This window comes from Papaver somniferum, chromosome 11 (assembly GCF_003573695.1).
Source record: "Papaver somniferum cultivar HN1 chromosome 11, ASM357369v1, whole genome shotgun sequence".
In the NCBI taxonomy this organism is placed as follows: domain Eukaryota; kingdom Viridiplantae; phylum Streptophyta; class Magnoliopsida; order Ranunculales; family Papaveraceae; genus Papaver; species Papaver somniferum.
In genome coordinates, this window is record NC_039368.1 from 125,931,410 (window position 1) to 125,949,848 (window position 18,439).

Here is an 18,439-nt window from a genome sequence, read left to right on the forward strand (position 1 = left end):
TTTCAAATTAATCAACTTTTCATTTCAAACTAATATTAAGTAAAATGCAACACCAACATATCAAATTAAAATGCAATACTTAATTAGAACTTAATTTAATACATCAATCATTTAGAGGAACTAATACATCAAACTCATCATCAATTCCATCCTCATCATCATCACCATTGTTGTCAGTAAATCCAGCTTGTTGTTCAATCTGTGCTTGAATTCTGTCAAATTCAATTTGCCACACATGTTTTTGCTGGGCGTTCATAGTTGAAGTGTTAGCTTGAAGAATGTTATGCTTATCATAGCCAAACCAAAATTTTTCTTGAGAAAGACGACATTTTTTACTCTCCCTGTTTTGAAATTTTCTATCAACTGATCTTTGCTTCTCGACGGTCTTTTGATGTTCTATAAATTACGCCATGTTAAATCCACCGGAACTCCCTCCTTCTTGAGCTAATTTTTTAGCTACTCTTGCATTGTTCCTCCCTGGAAGTTTTCTCTTACCATCATCATAATTATTAAAAACTAAGTTACCTTTTGGGTTTCTTGCAGTATCTGGTGAAGAATTTGATGGACCTGGTGAAAATGGTGAAGAATTTGGTGTTGAGGGAGAAGAATTATATGGTGACCTTTCAAGTACTTGTTGATTAGTTAATAAGAAATATGGATTATATTTGTTCAACACCTTCAAAATATAATAACAACTTTCGAAAGCGAACTGTTTACCATGTTTTCGCTGCCAATCTGTACGAACCTGTCTTTCAAAATCAACATCCACCTGACCACTTTCCTTGCCTGCTGCTCTTACTGGCTTGCATTATCAATGCAACATAAGCGACTACTTCCCTGTTGATTACAATGAAGTGTTCTGCCAATCCTTTTGAATCACGAGAATTGATGTTCATGGTTTTTTCTTCATATTTACGAAATATATTTTCCCAAATGGTCTTACCATGTTGTTGTGCACCATCGATACAATCTTGGGTAAAAAAACATAATTACGACAAATGCATTCATCCTCTATCATGTTGTATTTTGCCCCACAGACTTTGTTTTTTTTTTAGCTTTGCCTTTGTCTTGACTTTGAGATTTGTGAATCCATATTACAAGAAATAAAGAATTGTAGAGAAGGTGTGATTGTTTTAGATTTGAAGAAGAAGATTGAGAAATTCTAGAGAGATTTAGAAATTCTGGTGTGAGTTGAAATGAGATTGAAATTAGGTATTTATAGAGGGGGAAAATAGTAGTCGTTGGATGAAGATCTGATAAGCGATGATCAGAGAGCCGAGGGCGATAGCTTGACTAGCGATGGCGCTTTAAAGACCAGCGAGCGCTGGCTTGACCGTCGAGCTATGGACACTCTATCGCTCGCTGGAAACTCTGTCGTGTATGCCTATATGTTATTCCTGGCATATAGGCATATGAGTTTGGCAGTTTGGCATACCCATAGTGGGTGCATATATGCCAAATATCAGTTTTTGGCATGTGCATAGAAATAGGCCTTGGGAGATAGATTTTTATCTTTCTTTTTGCTGGGCTTTGAACTTGGTTTCCAGGTATTTGGGCCCCGTTTCTGTTTTCCTTTTGTGGATCCTGTTGGACTTATGTGTTGATCCAGATTTTTGTTGTAAGAAAATCGGAACCAAAATGGTTGAGAGGAAAAAGAAAGAAAAAAGAATCCCCTAATAATGTGTGACTGACAGGGAGTAACGATAGGTCGCTATGAAATAGTTGCTGGAGTAGAATCTCTTAATGAAGTCGGATCACATCTTGGTACCCACATCGATCGCTACAAGTCGTCGGTCGGTTCCCTAATGTTCAATAATGTTGTTCAGTTCCACCACTCCGGCCCCTTGAAAAGAAGCATGCATGTTTATTACAAACCAGCTCATTTATAGAGGTAAAGTCGTACTCTGATATTTTTGTACATTTTCGGCCTTAACAATTGTCATCGGGGAATAAAGCTCAACTGAAATCTGCATATATGATATATGCCAAATTTAAGCTCCTCAGTTTTGGCAAACAACGTGCATTGCTGAAATGTACATGTGTAATTTGAGAATGAATTGGATTTTGATTGAACAAGGAACCATTTTAGCATCTACATGCGTATGTTAGGATTGAAAACAATACAACTTGAAAGACGACATCTACGAGAACAACTCAAAGATCCAGGGAGGACTAAATTTATTGAGTTTTTCAACTCCTTATTCAAGAATTTTTTAACTAGAAACGATTTTACATCATCCAACTCCTTTCAAAAATTACTATCTTCAAATACATTAATTTAGCACTAAACTCGCTCCGTGTGTTTGATTATGTAAAGCGCTGCTTCTTTAGTTTCGCAAAGACGGCAGCTTTTACCCCCTCCTCTGTGCTGATGGTCTTAACGGAGTTCTCAGGAAGTCTAACCATGACATCCTGCAGCATTTGATCCTTGACTCTGGATATGCTGGCGTGTTGTACTTGAAACTCTAGTTCTCTTAGTGCATTCATTAGTCCAGCTGAAGAATGCTTCACGTCCTCTGATATCACCCGTATCATAGCGTGCGAATCCATCATCATCTTAACATCGATTTCCATATTCTTCATCGAGGTCATGTCGACCCTGCCTCCATCTGCATTATCAGATGTTGAATTCCTATCGGAGACATCATTGCCGTCATCATTAACTATGCTTTCACCACTTGTTTTAGTCATCGTTGTAGTCTTGCTGTTTAATGGCTCCTTGGATCCTCTTAATTTAGCCTGTTGATCAGCCACCAATTTGTCCACTTTTCTTTTGAGTTCATTGATATACGACAAGGTGTCTGAAAGCAAAGAAGCCTTGTCCATCCTTGACACATTTGGTACTACCGATCTTAACTCATAGAACAGCTGGTTCAACTTTTCCCTTCTTTGCCGCTCTGCCTCCATATGACTCAATCGGCCACCACCAGAATTACTATTGCTTCTTCCTCTCTTATTCTTATTCTTTGGTGTTGGACTCGTTGTAATCTCATCTATAATCTTGCCGTCGTCATCATCATTTACGACTAAACCACAAACATTGGGATCAGCAACCACAGGAGAGTAACCATCGAAACCAAATTGCTGGGAGCAATAATCATTCATTGAACACATTAAAGAATCCATGTCACTTACTCCAAATGAACTTACATGTTTAACCTCACCTATCACAGACTCGTTGGCTTGTCCTTGAATGAGATCTTGTTTTGGTGCTTCCAAATCCGAGGACGAGCTGCTGGATCCCGAATTTACCATGTCTTCTAAAGTAGTCGATGTGGAGATAGGATCATTAACTAGAACATTGAGTCCACATCCATGTAGTTGAGCAGCTGCTTCATCTGGATTTGCCCTATCACAAGGGAATTCTCCAAGCTCTTTGAGAACTGTAGCCAACCAAATGGAAGCGGATCCAGTGCTGATGCTGCAGCTATTTGGTGCAGATATTGCTGAAGATGAAGGAGCATAGAGAAAGCTGCAGTTTTCCATTTTAATTTTAGGTGTTGTTGCCAATGTTTGTACTAGTAGATTGAAGTTGAACCATTTATGTAGCAGGAAAATAATGGATCTTGTTGGCTGGCAAATTGATATTTAACTGAGCAATGTAGGTGGGCATTGATTTGCACACATTAATCAAATGATAAATATGGATTGCCTGATAATATCACTATATCAGAATCCTTGGCATTCATTATCACGTGCCTGTATCCGGTGCTGGCGCGTATAAGCTTCCTCGATATGGACATTCAACTGTTAGATAACTAAAACGATCTCCATATGCTTGTGATTGTATGGATGATTTAATTCTGTTTTGATTTCATACAGTTTAAAATTCATTCCTTTTAATTAATGCCTTGCGCAATGTGTCCTGGGATCAGTAAAAGAAATATTAGAAAAGAGAAGAAGCAACAGCCAGAAATCCGTCGTGCAGATACGAGGTCTAGTAATCAACCACGTTGTGCTTGTATAAAACAAAGAGAATGGAATAATATCACCTAGGAAAGATGCTTCATCATGATACTAAAATGCCATGTTACATCGAAACTGGAAAATGCAAAGAGAAATTAATTAAAGCATCCAAATTCGGATGCTGATTCTATTCAGAGGAGAACACGGAGGTCACTTTCCCGGTGCAAATGGATTTGAGTTTACTCACAACCCGAAAAAATAAGAAATTTTTTATAGGATACAATGTGGTTTTATCTTCTAAGTCATTTTTTTGCAGTTTGTGAGGCCGAAATAGATTACAAAATCGTCTTTAACAAGTTATTCGGTATTTCTAATTATCTACGTGAAGGAATTTATTGGAAAGTCATACTAAATTAGAGATGGAAATTCCTCAGATTGAGGATATTGATGGATTGGATGATTTTGACTGACTATGGTGACCAAGTTGATGCCGTCAAATGCTTGTTTCAGGATAAAAATGGGGCCTTTAGGAGAGTGTTTCCAGTTTAGGATTTCCTAAGCTTAACGACTTTAGGTAGTTCTTTCTTGAGCTTGGGCTTAATAACACTTAAATTGGTGTTACACTCTTCTTACACCAGTCCAGCCTGTTTTCTCCTAACACCTGTCTTGTGCTCATTGGCTCTCTTCTTTTGTTATGATTGGTTATCTTCTCGGCATGTAATAAAACTATTTGGGTTTTCTCTTTCTTCGTAACTAATCAAGAACATCTTTTCTTTTTTTGTGTGTTTTTCTCTGCAAATGTAATTTCATTTTCTTTATCAGTGAATTACAGTTTATTCAATTCTACTATGTTATCAGACTGAGAGATCTCTACATCTCTCAGGTTTTTCGATCTTTACTTTGCTTCCGCTTCTTTCAGTCTTTATTTTACTTTCATCCTTTCATGATTCAAGAATGTCCTTGTTTTACATCGATAGAAAACCTTACTGCAAATTCAATTTATAGTATTCATGTTCATCAACTTACTCGTTTTGTTAATCTCAAACTTACTAATAACAACTTTATCACCTAGAAAACCCATATGTTACATGTAATTCGTAAATTCAAAATTCAAAAATATCTTGATGGATCTCATCCATGTCCTCCTCAGTATACAAATCAAAGAAATCAAGCAAACGGAATTGAGAATCCACTCTATCTTGATTGGATTGATGATGATACATCAATCATCTTGTGGATACATTCAACTATTTCAGAATCAGTTCTTGCTTATTTTTTTCTAGATCTAACAGTTCTTATGATCTCTGGACAAGTATTGAAGAAAGATTTTCTCACGCTTCATCAATTCACTCATTCAACTACGCACTAAGGTTCCATATTTTAAACAAGGTGACAAATTCGTTCCTAATTGATCAATGAAATCAAGAATATATCCGATTAACTTGCAGCTACTAGAGAGGTTGTTTCTGATCAAGAACTTGTTGTTGTTACACTTTCTTCTCTCAATTCTGATTATATTCATTTTTCCACTGCTATGAGACACGGAAATCCTCCAATTTCTTGTATTGAATTGCATAATCGTATTCTCAGTGAGGAAATTGTTGTCACAAATCATAATCAATCTTTACTTTCTGATTCTGCAAACAAATATTTCGCTGCTCAATTAAATGCTTTTTGATTATCTAGTAGAAGTTATGGTGGTCGTTCTGGTGGTTTTCATAGTGGTTATAACTAAATTTTGAAGATCTAATATTGGTAGATCCATTTACTCATTTGTCAGAGGCACTACTAACTCTTATTCAATTGGTAGAGGATCAAGTACTTCTTCACTCTCATCTACATCAGCTGTTAGACCACCTCAAGGTTTGCAATCCTCCTCCTAGTCAATCTCCAATTAAATGTCAAATCTGTTGCAAAGTTGGATATGGTGCCTTAGAATGTAGGAATAAACTCAATTTTTCTTATCATAATGATCATACTCCACATCATTTGAGTGCAATGCTTGCTTGTGCCAATATAATGGGTAAGAATCCATGGTATGTTGATACTGGTGTGATGGTGTTGAACAAATTAAAGCATCCAATGGAGAAGGTATGCATATAACTCATTCTGGTTTTTCATTAAAGTCCACTCCAAATTATACTTTTAACTTACACAATATTCTTCTGGTTCCTCAAGCTTCACAGAACTTACTTTTAGTTCCCAAATTTACTTCAGATAATCAATGTTCTGTAATTTGATGCTTCTGGAATTGGTGTGAAGGATTTATCATCTTGGAATACAATTTTACAAGGCCCTTATCATAATGTTCTCTATCCCCTGCACTTTATTCATCAACAGAATAAGAAAGCTCTCTCTACTGCCAAACCAAACATATCTGCTAAGGTTTGGCACAAAAGACTAGCACACCCATCTTTTCAGAATATGAAGCATGTCCGCAGTTCTTTGAACTTGTAAAATGTAATAAAGTCTCCTTTATTTTGTAGTGCTTGTCAACTAGGTAGAAGTCACAAACTCCCTTTTGCACTTTCAAGTCATTGTAGTTGAAAACCTTTAGAATTGATTCATCTTGACTTATGGTGTCCTAGTCTTGTTCAATCCATTTCTGAATACAAATATTATGTTAATATCATTGATGATTACTTTAAATTATGCTGGATATATCCCTTATTTGATAAATCTGGGTTCAAGAAAGTGTTTCTTCAGTTTAAAGCTTAAATTGAGAAATCTTTGCGGTGTCATATTATTAACATTAGAACTCATAGAGGTGGAGAATTTGTTAACAAGGAATTAACTTATTTTTTATCTACTAGTGGAATTATTCATGAAATTTCTTGTCCAACAAGATCCATAGCGAACAAGTCACCATTTGAGGTATTATTTCACAGATCCCTGATTATAATTTCCATCTTTTGCCTTTGTTTTCCTTGGATAAGACCTTATGCATCTCACAAACTTGCTCCAAGAAGTACTTCTTGTCTGTTCATTGGTTATAGTCAACATCACAAGGGTTACATGTGTCTTGAAATTGCAACTGGTAAATTTACAACCAAGACATGTAATTTTTCATGAGTCTGTTTTTCCTCTTAAAGTAACACAAATATTTACTTCTTTGTTTGACAATTATACCCATGCTAAGGATATTACACCACTGCATTCTGTTGAGTCAATGTCTGCTGCTTATTTAGTTTAGCCTGTTATTGCTCTTGCACCTGAAATTTGTCCACTTTCTTCTGAAGATTTGTCCTCTGATGCTACTCTACCTTCCTCTTCATCTACCATTTCTTCTTCTCAAGTTTCTGTTGTTGCAATTGATCATCATGTGCTCACTAGAGGAAAAGCTGGTATCTACAAACCTAAAGTTTGTTCTACCCTGCATTCTCTATCTACATCTCTACAGGAAAAGCAATTAATCTTCATCACTTCCAACTTGTTATAGTCAACCTTAAGCATCCAAAATGGAAGGTAGCATTACATGAAAAACATGATGCACTGAAATATAAGTTGCAAATGGGTTTCTCCATCACCATTTCTGCAGGTACATTCTCTATTGTTCCTCCTCATCCTTCTCAAAATGTAGTTGGTTGCAAGTGGGTCTTTAGGATAAAACACAAACCAGATGGTACTATAGACAGATTCAAAGAAAGATTAGTTGCAAATGGGTTTCACCAACAAGAGGGCTTGGATTATACAAAAACCTTTAGCCATGTTCCTAAGCCTGCCACCATTAGAGTCATTCTTTCTCTTACTGTTAATTTCAATTGGTTTGTGTCTCAGCTTGATGTTAGCAATGCCTTTTTACATGGTGATCTAACAGAGGAGGTTTACATGATTCAATAACCTCCTGGTTTTGTTGATTCAGAACATCCTACTTATGTGTACAAACTTCATAAAGCTTTATATGGACTCAAGAAGGCTCCTAGAGCCTGATATGAGAAGTTGTTAAATGTGCTGCTTTCATTTGTCTTTATTATTTCTACTGCAAATTCTTCTCTTTTTATTCAGAAACAGAATTTCAGACGTACTCTAATTTTGATATATGTGGATGACATTCTCATTATTGGCAGTTCTCAAGAGTATTGTTCTGATCTTATTGCTCACCTTCAATCTCATTTTCCTATCAAAGACTTGGGTCATGTCCATTATTTTTTGGGCTTGGAAGCTAAGAGAAATGAAAATTGGTTGTTTATGTCACAAACTAAGTATGCCTTAGATCTGTTGGATAAATTTGATATGGGTGGAGATAAACACTTTTCCAGTTCCTGCACATGGCAAGCTTGTAGCTTCTTCTGGTTCTTTACTTCCAAATCCAACTCCTTATAGATCTTTAGTTGGTGCTCTGCAATATTTAACCTGGACATGACCTGAGATTAGTTATGCTGTCAATCAGGTCTGTCAACATATGCAATATCCTACTTCTGATCATTTCATTGCATCCAAAAGGATACTCAAGTATATAAAGGGCACATTGGGTTATGGAATTCTATTGGCAAGGGTCTATCTACAGTTCATGGCTTCAGTGATGCTGATTGGGCTGGAGATCCAGACACAATGAAGAGTACTGGTGGTTATTGCATATATTTTTTTGGCTCAAATCTTATTTTCTATTCAAGTAAGAAACAAGCATCAGTTGCTAGATCATCCACTGAAGCTGAGTTCATAAGTCTAGCCAATTATGTTGTTGAGGTTCTGTGGCTTTGTAAACTACTTCAGGAATTGCATATTCTTATTCCTTTTTCACCAACTTTACTGTGTGAAAATCAAAATGCTATTTCTTATTGTTCCAATCCTGTTTTTCACTCCAGAATAAAGCATTTGGAAATTGACTATAACTTTGTGGGCGAGCTGGTTCGATCTAAGGATTTACAAGTATCTTACATTTCTACAGTTGCTCAAATTGTAGATATCTTTACATAAGGTTTGGATGGTCCTAGATTTGCATTGTTGCGCAACAAGCAGAAAGTGATTCCTTTGTCTACCCACATCAGCTTGAGGGGGACTAATAACACTTAAATGGGTGTTACACTCTTCTTACACCAGTCTAACCTGGATATAACCTGTCTTCTCCTAACACCTGTATTGTGTTCATTGACTCACTTCTTTTGTTCTGATTAGTTATCTTCTCGGCCTGCAATAAAACCCTGAACCCTATAATAAAACTAATCAAGAGCAGCTTTTCTTTTATGTGTGTGTTTTTCTATGCAACTGTAATTTCATTTTGTTCATCAATGAATTACAGTTTATTCAATTCTACTAGTGTTTAGACTTTCTTTTTGGAGGATCACTTTTTTGTGAGCTTGTTAATTTTCTTCTACTTCTTTTTCTTTCTTTCTTTCTTTATTTATTTTTATTTTGTAACTTTGGTGTCACCTTCGGTGACATCTTTGTTTTTAGATGAAAGTTTCCGTTTCCGCGTCAAAAAAAATATATTAAAACATCAAACTGAACAATTACAAGAAATGCAGGCAAGCATGAACCGTTTATGACAGCTGATGATATGTGCGAACACTTGCCTTGGTTGAACTTGAATTTTCAATGAAGTAGCAGTGACCAATATGGCACTAAACTTAATACGATCGAGTACGAGCAATTGAGTATCGTATTTATGGCATTGCTCAAAGACATTTTCTATACCAAACCAAATTAGAGCCTTAGCAGAACGTAGTAAAAAACAACGCTTGCTAATATCTACTAGTATTAGAAATCCCATAGGTTCCATTAAGGAAATCCTCACACAACTTAACAAGAACGACCTACAAAAATCCACCACTTGTAACTGGCATCACATTTATACAAGTACATTTTTATGTAGAGAGTACACCAAGTCCTTTTCATGTCCAAGCTTCAGTACCAGATCCTCTCCTACTAGCACTTATGATGGCAAAACCTGCAGGTTTCTTCATCGACTTACTCAACTGAAACACGGGTCGCCTGCAAATTTTCTTCACTCCTTCTCTCCAGCTTGACCTGTCCGATGAGAAAACTTCTGCGCCCATGCCACTAGACCCACTTCTTCCTCCACACTCATTTTCTGAGTACATGGTGGTGTCGCATTTAGACTCGTGAGACTCTCCCTTCTCAATCCTATCCTGCAAAGTCCAATGGACGTGTTCATCATTGTGGCTTTGTGATTTCTTTTGGCTAATGCTCCTAGGAAAACTGCAAGAGACTGATGGTCCATCACGAACACAGAAATCAATTGCTTGCTCACTGGAGGACCTTTCACCGATTTCGCTGTTGGATTTTGACAAATTGGGGTCGCTTTTATTGCTCGGAGATTCTGAGCATGAAGAGAACAAGCTAACCTCGTCAGATGATTTTTCTCTTTCTCGTAGCGCTTTTACTGTCAGGGTCTTGAGAAAGTTCATTACTTGAACTGCATGGAGTAATGCCGTCAAGGGATCTGCCATCTACATTCCCACAATACAAAAACAAGAAAAATGAAAATTTTACTTACTGCTCTCCCAACCAGCACACTAAATCAATATATTAAAGAGATCGACGAAACAAATAATGGAGCTAGGTAGATGGTTCAGAAACCTGAGTCATGTTAGGCGCGAAAACCATTGCAATGTTGCGTGCATTCATCTTGTTTTGGTGTTCAAATTGCACAACATCTGCCATCAAATTGATGGCCCAGTCAAGCAGTGCAAATTCCGTTGGTCTCAGTAGGCTCGCAATGTGAGTGCACTCTTCTTCTGTATTACAATTCATCACCTGCTCAGGTGTAAGGAAATCAAGGACTCCTGCCGGAAGTTCTCTAAACCATGCCTACACATGAAAATAACCAGAAAAAAAAAAGTAAATTAGAAAATTGTTCACGATTTTACTGGACACCACTAGATAATTTAATTTCAAATGTTTTTTCTGCTTAGATCGGTATGCTAATTGAGTAACTTTTACGAAATTTAGGAGCAATACCTTTATTAGACCAGCCAGACAATGCACATCAATTTCATTTGGTAAAATTCCCCTGTTTAGCAGGCTCCGGACGTACTCCTCTTGGGTGTTCTCAGGATTAATGCGAAAAATTCCTTCAGCCTTCAAGCAAACATAAAACATGGTTAACAAAGTAGTAATTTTCACCACAGTGGTGCATCATTTGGATAAAGCATTCAGGAATTTACGTGGAGTCCTCCTCCAGAATACAAGCGCCTTTGCATCATGAGCAGAATTGTGGGTACGCTGTTTCCTCTATGGTCATACGAACATTGCATGGACTCCGGAGACACTCCAAACACACTTACACTGCAAAATTGAGTTTTTCATTACAAATGAGGTCTAAAAAGGTCATCAAGTAGAAAACCTGGTGCAGCAAAATTGTTTCAGGAAAAGAGTTACTTATACTAGTTTTGACAATAGCCTAAGTTAGCATGTTTGTGCAGCAATTAGAGCACTAACATCTTGAAAGATAAATTTGTCTAATTCTATAGAATTGAAACTTCAAGAACCCGAAATATTATGTGTAATTGTGTAAGCAAAATAGCTAATAACATGCAAAAAACAGCAAATTAAACCTAATGTACAGAGAAAGATGTCTAGCTAACCTGGCACTGGGAACCCTCCCGGGGATTTCAGGTTGGAACTCAGCAGGCAAACCAAGAAATCCGTTGAAACGATCGAACGTGACGTGAGATACATGGCGAACATCTGACGGCCACCCAATATCCAAGGAGTAAAATTCATCTTCTCTAGAGAAACTGGTACTTGTACATGTCACCAACGACTTCCTCAATGCTTCAACAAGAATATCCAAAACCGAAAACTGGTGATTTTGTTGCTGCGGCTCCTCTCTCAAATTTCCCGCTCTATAACTTCCCTGTCTCTCATGATCACCACCACCGCTGGGAGAGTCGAGCGGCGTAGAAACTGGATTCGTAAAAGGCCGACTTTCTTCCTCTTCAGCAGTCTCTTCATTGTTACTGAGATATAGAGATGGAGTTGATGGAATAGAGTCGAACAGAGTACTCTGGTGCCTCAGTACACAGGATTTAGAACGAAACAACTGAGTCATTTCAATGCCAAACTCGAAGTCGAATTCCCAGAAGAAGAAGAAGATAGAAGAAGAGTTAAAGAATATGGGTAAAGGTGGTTGAAACACAGGTGGATTTGGTGAGAGGAATTGTGAGGAGGTTGCTTAATTGGGTTGAGAAGTTGTGAATAATGATGGGATTAGATGGATTTTGAAGATATGGAGAGTCATGGTGGTGGTGGTTAATTATTATTATGATGAAGGAGGAATGGTGATGCTGACTCTGTTTAATTGAAAAGTTGATGCACGTTCCTTCTCATTATAAGAGACAGAGAGGAGATAAGGAATCGTCGCTCTCTCCTTCTTGAAACACAAACAAAGACCAGAGATGACAGATAATGGAAGATAGTAACTATACCTTTCAAGTTGATGCAATGTGTTTGGTTCGATCACCAAGTACTTCCAATTTCATACCACGAAGACATGCACTACTAGTAATAGTAAATGATATCACATGTGTTTCAAGAAAAGTGATACTTGAACTTTTTCGTCACTATTTATCGATAGGCCAAAAAAGTAATAAATGAAAATCTCACTCTCCTAGAACTGAGGGAGTAAGTGGTAAATAAATAAAAAAGTTGACAGTCTGGACAAAATTACAGGTGGTAAAATTGTTGGATGATGAAACTTACGGTCTAAAATCAAACTAGCATTTGGTAACTGATATTACTTTTGTTTTAGGAAAGACGATACTTTCACTTTTCATTTTGTCAATTGTAAAATCATTTTTTCTGAAACGAATGAGGATAATTAACAAACAATTGAAAGAATGAAAACATCATTGCACATTAAAACTTACAATCCTGACATCAAAACTCGTCTACATTTTAATTTACTGTTTTGACGGCATTTTAGCATGATTAATTAAAGATGAGACTTAAGTTAAGAGAAGACAACTTAACATTTTGGTTGAAATGGCGGATCTATCTATTGCCGTGGTTTCAATTTTATTTTACCCTAAGCATGCAAACAAACAAATAAAACAACAACATTAAGTGATAGGTCCCCATGCATACCGATTGTAGGAGCATAGATTATAGGTCCCCATGCATTTATACTATCATTGTTGGAGCATCGGTTTTTGGATCTTGCCTGTGCAAGAACGTGTTGAACTGCAACAGGTATATCTGGATTTTACCTGTGTTGCTTGGAGTTAAAATTACTAGTCTATTTGGTTTTGAAACCAGCGGTTGAATAATAATATATATGATTAAGCTTCAAAACCAAGTCATGACTCATGATCGATCCAGCTATATTATATAGGCATGAAGTATGCGACAACCCACAAAATGGAGCAGAGAAAGCAAGCAATAGATTAGGTCAGGTGGAATTCTTAATTATTAGGTTGGTTAACAATGTCTCAACTAGATCACCAAACTAGCTAATTCTATACTAAATTTCTTTCCTATTATTAGGCTTTATAATTTATATATTCTGTCACAAGCAAGAAGTGATCGATGAAACTCGAATAAACACACCCTGTTTCTAACATAAGTTCATGATGGAAAGAAATCACTTGTAAGTTATGCCATTGCACTTGTCTAATGCAAACTAGATTGAATGCAATTAGTCAACATCATAGTTCTACATAACTTACACGATGAGACGATCTTAGCCACCAGATGCGATAATGGGCCTGTTATTTCTACATGAGGCCCAACTTAAATAGGTAGCTTTGTGATGAACGATTTTTTTGGGGACCATGGTTTTTTTGGGACCATGGTTCTATTTTTAGCAAGATATTTAGAAGTAAATCTAGGTCACCCCTTATCTAGATATTTATATTAATACCTAAACTACCCTCCTGATTAATTTTGGATAATGATTAGTGAAATGATTAAGCTAAAGAAGTAGAATTATTGAGAGAGTAAAGTTAGAGAAGATGAAGAAGAAAAACATGGAAAATAATTTTTTTTTTTTGAGTTCACTAATCTTGAGTATTCAAGTGATGATTCAATTGATGATAGCACATCTGAATCTTCATCTCCTTCCTCTTCTAGAGTATTTGTTAATCTTCACAATGATCCGGATATGAGTTATTTCTTAGATGGTGATTGTATTCTTCCCCAAACTCAATCTCAAGATGAAAACGATGGATTTTACCAACCACAACCGGAGGAAGAGCATTTGGGTTATCAGGTATACTTCAAACTTAGATAATGTTGGTTTAATTGCTCCAAACTTTCAAAAAAATGAAATTTTTTATGTAGATTTGGGCCAGTTCGGTTACCATATGTCAAGAACATGTAACCGAACACACCTGAAAGTGTAGTTCGGTTAAGTTTTCCAAACACGCAGGTTACCGAACTCGCTCGTTAATAGAGGTATTGGTCGTACGGTGTAATGTTCGGTTTGCCCGCAATGTAACCGAACTTTAGGGTCTAGAAGTTCGGTTGCTTTGCAAACAATAACTAACTGAACTTTATGTGAAAATAAAATTTTACCAACTGTACATAGTTCGGTTGGTACACAAAGTTCATACCAACCATCTATCCAACCGAACTTTACGTTAAAAAAAATTATTCCTAGTGTAAGTGTAAGAAGTTCGGTTGGTTCGCAAACTTTTATCCAAAAGCGTATCTAACCAAACTCACCGATTAAAAAAAAAACCAAAGTTATAGTGCTATATTCGGTTACCTAGTATAAAATGGTAGGTAACCGAACTTTGAACTTAACAATTTATTTGGGTACATCTTGTGTGTTCAGTTACATATCAAATTGCTCTACCAACCGAACTTAAAATTCGGTGATATCCTTATATTGCAAAGGAACCGAACTTATGGACTTGTGTTGTTCTAATACAAGGAGTTCGGCTAAAAGTAGTTTTTGCGAATCAACAGAACTCTGACTTCGGTTACGAAAAAATTAATTCGTGATAACCGAACTTTTTGCGACGAAATCGAACGTTTTGCGACGTAACCGAACTAAAAGTTCGGCTAAGACTTGTTTTTGGCGATGTAACCAAACTTTTCTCTGAAAAAAAAGCCTCCATTAAACCTCTCAGCAACTTCCATTTTCAACTCATTTTGATGATTACTTCTCATTTATTCAACCAAAAACGAATGACAAGTAATGGGTTTGTGAGAATATATTTGTTAATGTTTTAAATTAAGCTATATATATAGAGGTGGTGGTGGTGGTAATCGGTGGTTGGTGGTGGTGATAATCGTAGGTGGTGGTGGGAGGAGGTGGTGGTGGTAATCGGTGGTTGGTGGTGGTGATAGTCGGAGGTGGTGGTGGTGGTAATCGGCGGTGGTGGGCGGTGGTGGTGGGTGGAGGTGGTTGTTATATATATATATATATATATATATATATATATATAGGTGGTTATTAGGTTGGTTTTAAATTAAATTAGGTTAAAGGTAGGTTAGTCATTTCAACACTTTAGAACACCCCATATAACTATAGAGAAGGTGGCATAATAAAATCATGGTCCCCTCAAAAAAACCATGGTCCCTAAAAAATCATTCTTTGTGATCCAGATTACATGGGCTTAGATGATATTACACCAGGGCAACTTCGTTGGACGATTTTCTTTCTGGGACTACTTTCTTCTTTTCTTTTTTGGAATGTTAATTGATTATGCCATTTTTTTCTTGTAATTTGGAAAAAATAATTTAATTAAAAGCGAACAAAAGTCAGAGAATTACAAATTTTTATTACCACATCCCATTCGATACATTTGCATGATCAAAGGCACATATTCACTAGCCTCTTTACTAATAGTATGAAAAAGATGAGATAACCCTTCGTATGTTAGATGTTATCAGTTTCTTCACAAAATTTATCAAGATTTTTGTTATGAGACGTAGTTCCCCTTTACTGGAAACCATTGGCAGCATCTTTTGTAAAGTGTACATAATTCTTATAAATTGATTCATCTTCATCCATTGTAAACTTGACACCACGAATTCTATTGAATTTTTGTTGCGAGCTGCTTGCTATTTTAGATACAAATATGCATTTATTTCAGAATTTTTCTGAGAGGTTAGAAATGGTGTAGAGAAGGTGTAATTGAAATAAATGATATATGAATATTTACAAAGAATTCAAAGTGAGTCGTTAAATTTAGCCGTTGAGTGGCGAAACTTTAGTCGCGCGGTTATAGTAAATACGCTAGCAGCTAGACGTAGACCGCAATTTGGCCCTTGGCGTTTCCTGTTTAGCCGGCAGCGTGGAAAGAGACAGCTTGTCTTGTTAGACCGCATTGCGCAAACCCTTAAATTTTTTGGTTTGCTCATCTGTTTAGTCATGTTTTCCCATTTTATAGTGGGAGCAAAGCTAAATTTAAGATTTTCCATCCCATAGGAGTCGCCCGGAAAGAATACAAAAATTCTTGTCTTGCCACTATAAATCAATCATATATATATATATATGAGACTGCAATTATACCTGATATATGGAGCTACGAATTGACGCATTTCACACAACATCAATCCACTCGCAAAATTTCACATTAGAAAAAATAATTTCATAAGTAGAATTTTTTATATTAAGGACATAAGTTTAATACCTTATCAATGTACAATGTTGAAACCAATAGTTTGAAAAAGTTTTAATAAGAGAACCAAAGGCCACCAAATTTTTCTCCCAATCTCTTCTAGCTAAACCCCTTATCCACCGACCCTTTCAAGATGTAGTCTTCGTAAATTTGGGAATTAGTATGATTAGATGTTAGTGTTACTGAATCGTAATTTTTGGTGATGCAGTTTTCCTAATTCATGGCTCTGTGGTCTACAATGAATCAGTCCTCCAATTTTGGCTAATTTTGTCTGAAGAACTGAGTTATCTGATTTGATGGTCCTCTTATCGGCTCTGATTTACAAAATAATGTTGTCTACGCCTACGGGAAGAACAAATCATCATGAGCTTTCAACTTTTCCTCTCAGTTAATCGGCGGGTGTTCTTTTCAACGGGTCCTCACTATAAGTTCCTAGGAGTATTGTTCATCCTCTCTGCCGTTGCCGTCTGCTGAGAGCAATTTAAAATTCACCCTTGGAGATGAAGAAATTGAAGTGGCAATTGGAGAATTAAACAAGTAACCCTAAGCCTATTTTGCTGTAACCAATTCAATCCATCATCTTCTGATCCATGTTTTCTGAAAACCCCTTCTTCACAGAATCGATTTTAAATCTAAAGCTTAAAAAAAAAAAAAAAAAAAAAGCTCTCTATCCCCCTTTCACCTATAAATTTAGCTCAAACCAAACAATTTTACCTCACCCATATCCTATCTCTCCCTAGTTCCTTGCCTGTGTTTCCTTTTTCCTCTTTTAAGTTCTGTTAGCCTTTTTGTTGGTTTCTCTATGTCTAGCAGTAGTTCTAGAGATGTTACAAACTTTGGTTTCATTGATTCTCATGCTATGAATGCTTATCTCCCTGTTAGAAATTGGCAGCATCAGCTGGTTGGTTGTTTTTTTAACAAAAATGAACAAAAACTCTTTTTACTTAAGAAATGCTCTAAGGTACAGATGGAAGCTTACTGGTGAAATTTCAGTTAGCAAGCTTGGCAGGGGCTTTTATTTGATCAAGTTTGAATCCAGCATTGAGTATTTTAATGTCCTTAGGCAAGGAACTAGGGTGATTTATGGAGACACCTTCTTGTTTCAACCATGTAACTTCTCAGTTCTCCTGGATAACTTTGAAATCACTACTGAAATTTTTGAGATTTCACTACACAAACTCTACCCTGAACAAACCAGATTCCCCAGTGTCATACAGAACACCCAAAACTTTGGAATTTTAATAGCCTATGACGACCCTATTCACCACTATAATGGTTACAACACCATGAAAATTAGGCTTAGAACTGATATTACTCAACCACTTCAATTTGGTACAAACTGCACCTAATGATAGAAGGAGTGTCAATAGGATTGATTTTGTTTATCAAGAACTTCCAAGATTGTTTTGCAGACACTGTCACAGACTAGGGCATGAGCACCAAAACTGCATTGCTGTTTACTTGCTCAACCACCAAGTAATGATGCTACAGGATCCACCCCAAGTACCTCTCCAAACTAATCTTCATGCTCTTGGACCTTTTATAGAACCTGAATATGATGATGAATACTTTCAAGAGATGTTGCACAATGTGGATGTTGAAGAACCTGATACTGATTGGAGTGACTGGGTTTCAACCCCTTTTGACTCCCATGCTATATGTGATCAAGACAAGTCTGAGATTTCTTTCTTCATCAGAGAAGGCTACCAGCAAGAAGGCTTCCACTCTGACTCATCCTCAGACCCATCAAGATCCATATCAGAAGCATGGCTAGTTGAAGAAAATAACATTTTTGAGACTCTCAGCTCTGAACCTGTATCTCACTCACCATCTCAAACTGCTGAGCTTCAACAGCCATTCAGTCCCACAATCTTCCTTGTCTCTGACATTGAATAATCAGAGCTCATATCATATTGTGACTTCCCAAGTCCAGCCATAAAGAGACTCAACCCTGAACATCAATCTTTTCTTAACAGTTCAGGTTAGATTGTAATTTGGAA

The 18,439-nt window shown here is 36.7% G+C and overlaps 2 protein-coding genes across 2 annotated transcripts; both read right to left on the bottom strand.

The window, feature by feature from the left end:
- Positions 1–2,307: 2,307 nt before the first annotated feature.
- LOC113325073 (transcription factor MYC3-like) lies at positions 2,308–3,486 on the bottom strand. The gene has a single exon (XM_026573310.1). It carries the CDS (start codon positions 3,484–3,486, stop codon positions 2,308–2,310), a length of 1,179 nt encoding a protein of 392 aa, XP_026429095.1.
- Positions 3,487–9,487: 6,001 nt separating this feature from the next.
- On the bottom strand, positions 9,488–12,274 carry LOC113323719 (rho GTPase-activating protein 5-like). Its single transcript, XM_026572066.1, has 5 exons — positions 11,454–12,274; positions 11,034–11,154; positions 10,828–10,947; positions 10,447–10,677; positions 9,488–10,316 (listed from the first exon to the last, which is right to left on the bottom strand). The coding sequence occupies exons 1-5, from the start codon at positions 11,918–11,920 to the stop codon at positions 9,738–9,740; spliced, it is 1,518 nt and encodes a 505-aa protein (XP_026427851.1). The 5' UTR covers positions 11,921–12,274; the 3' UTR covers positions 9,488–9,737.
- Positions 12,275–18,439: the final 6,165 nt, after the last annotated feature.

Excerpts from the sequence above, each read along its gene's own strand:
- LOC113325073 (XM_026573310.1), bottom strand. The coding sequence starts at position 3,486 with ATGGAAAACTGCAGCTTTCTCTATGCTCCTTCATCTTCAGCAATATCT.
- LOC113323719 (XM_026572066.1), bottom strand. The coding sequence starts at position 11,920 with ATGACTCAGTTGTTTCGTTCTAAATCCTGTGTACTGAGGCACCAGAGT. Across the intron at positions 10,678-10,827 it reads GTCTGGCTGGTCTAATAAAG|GCATGGTTTAGAGAACTTCC; the intron begins GTATTGCTCCTA and ends TTTCATGTGTAG. Across the intron at positions 10,317-10,446 it reads TCGCGCCTAACATGACTCAG|ATGGCAGATCCCTTGACGGC; the intron begins GTTTCTGAACCA and ends GTGGGAATGTAG.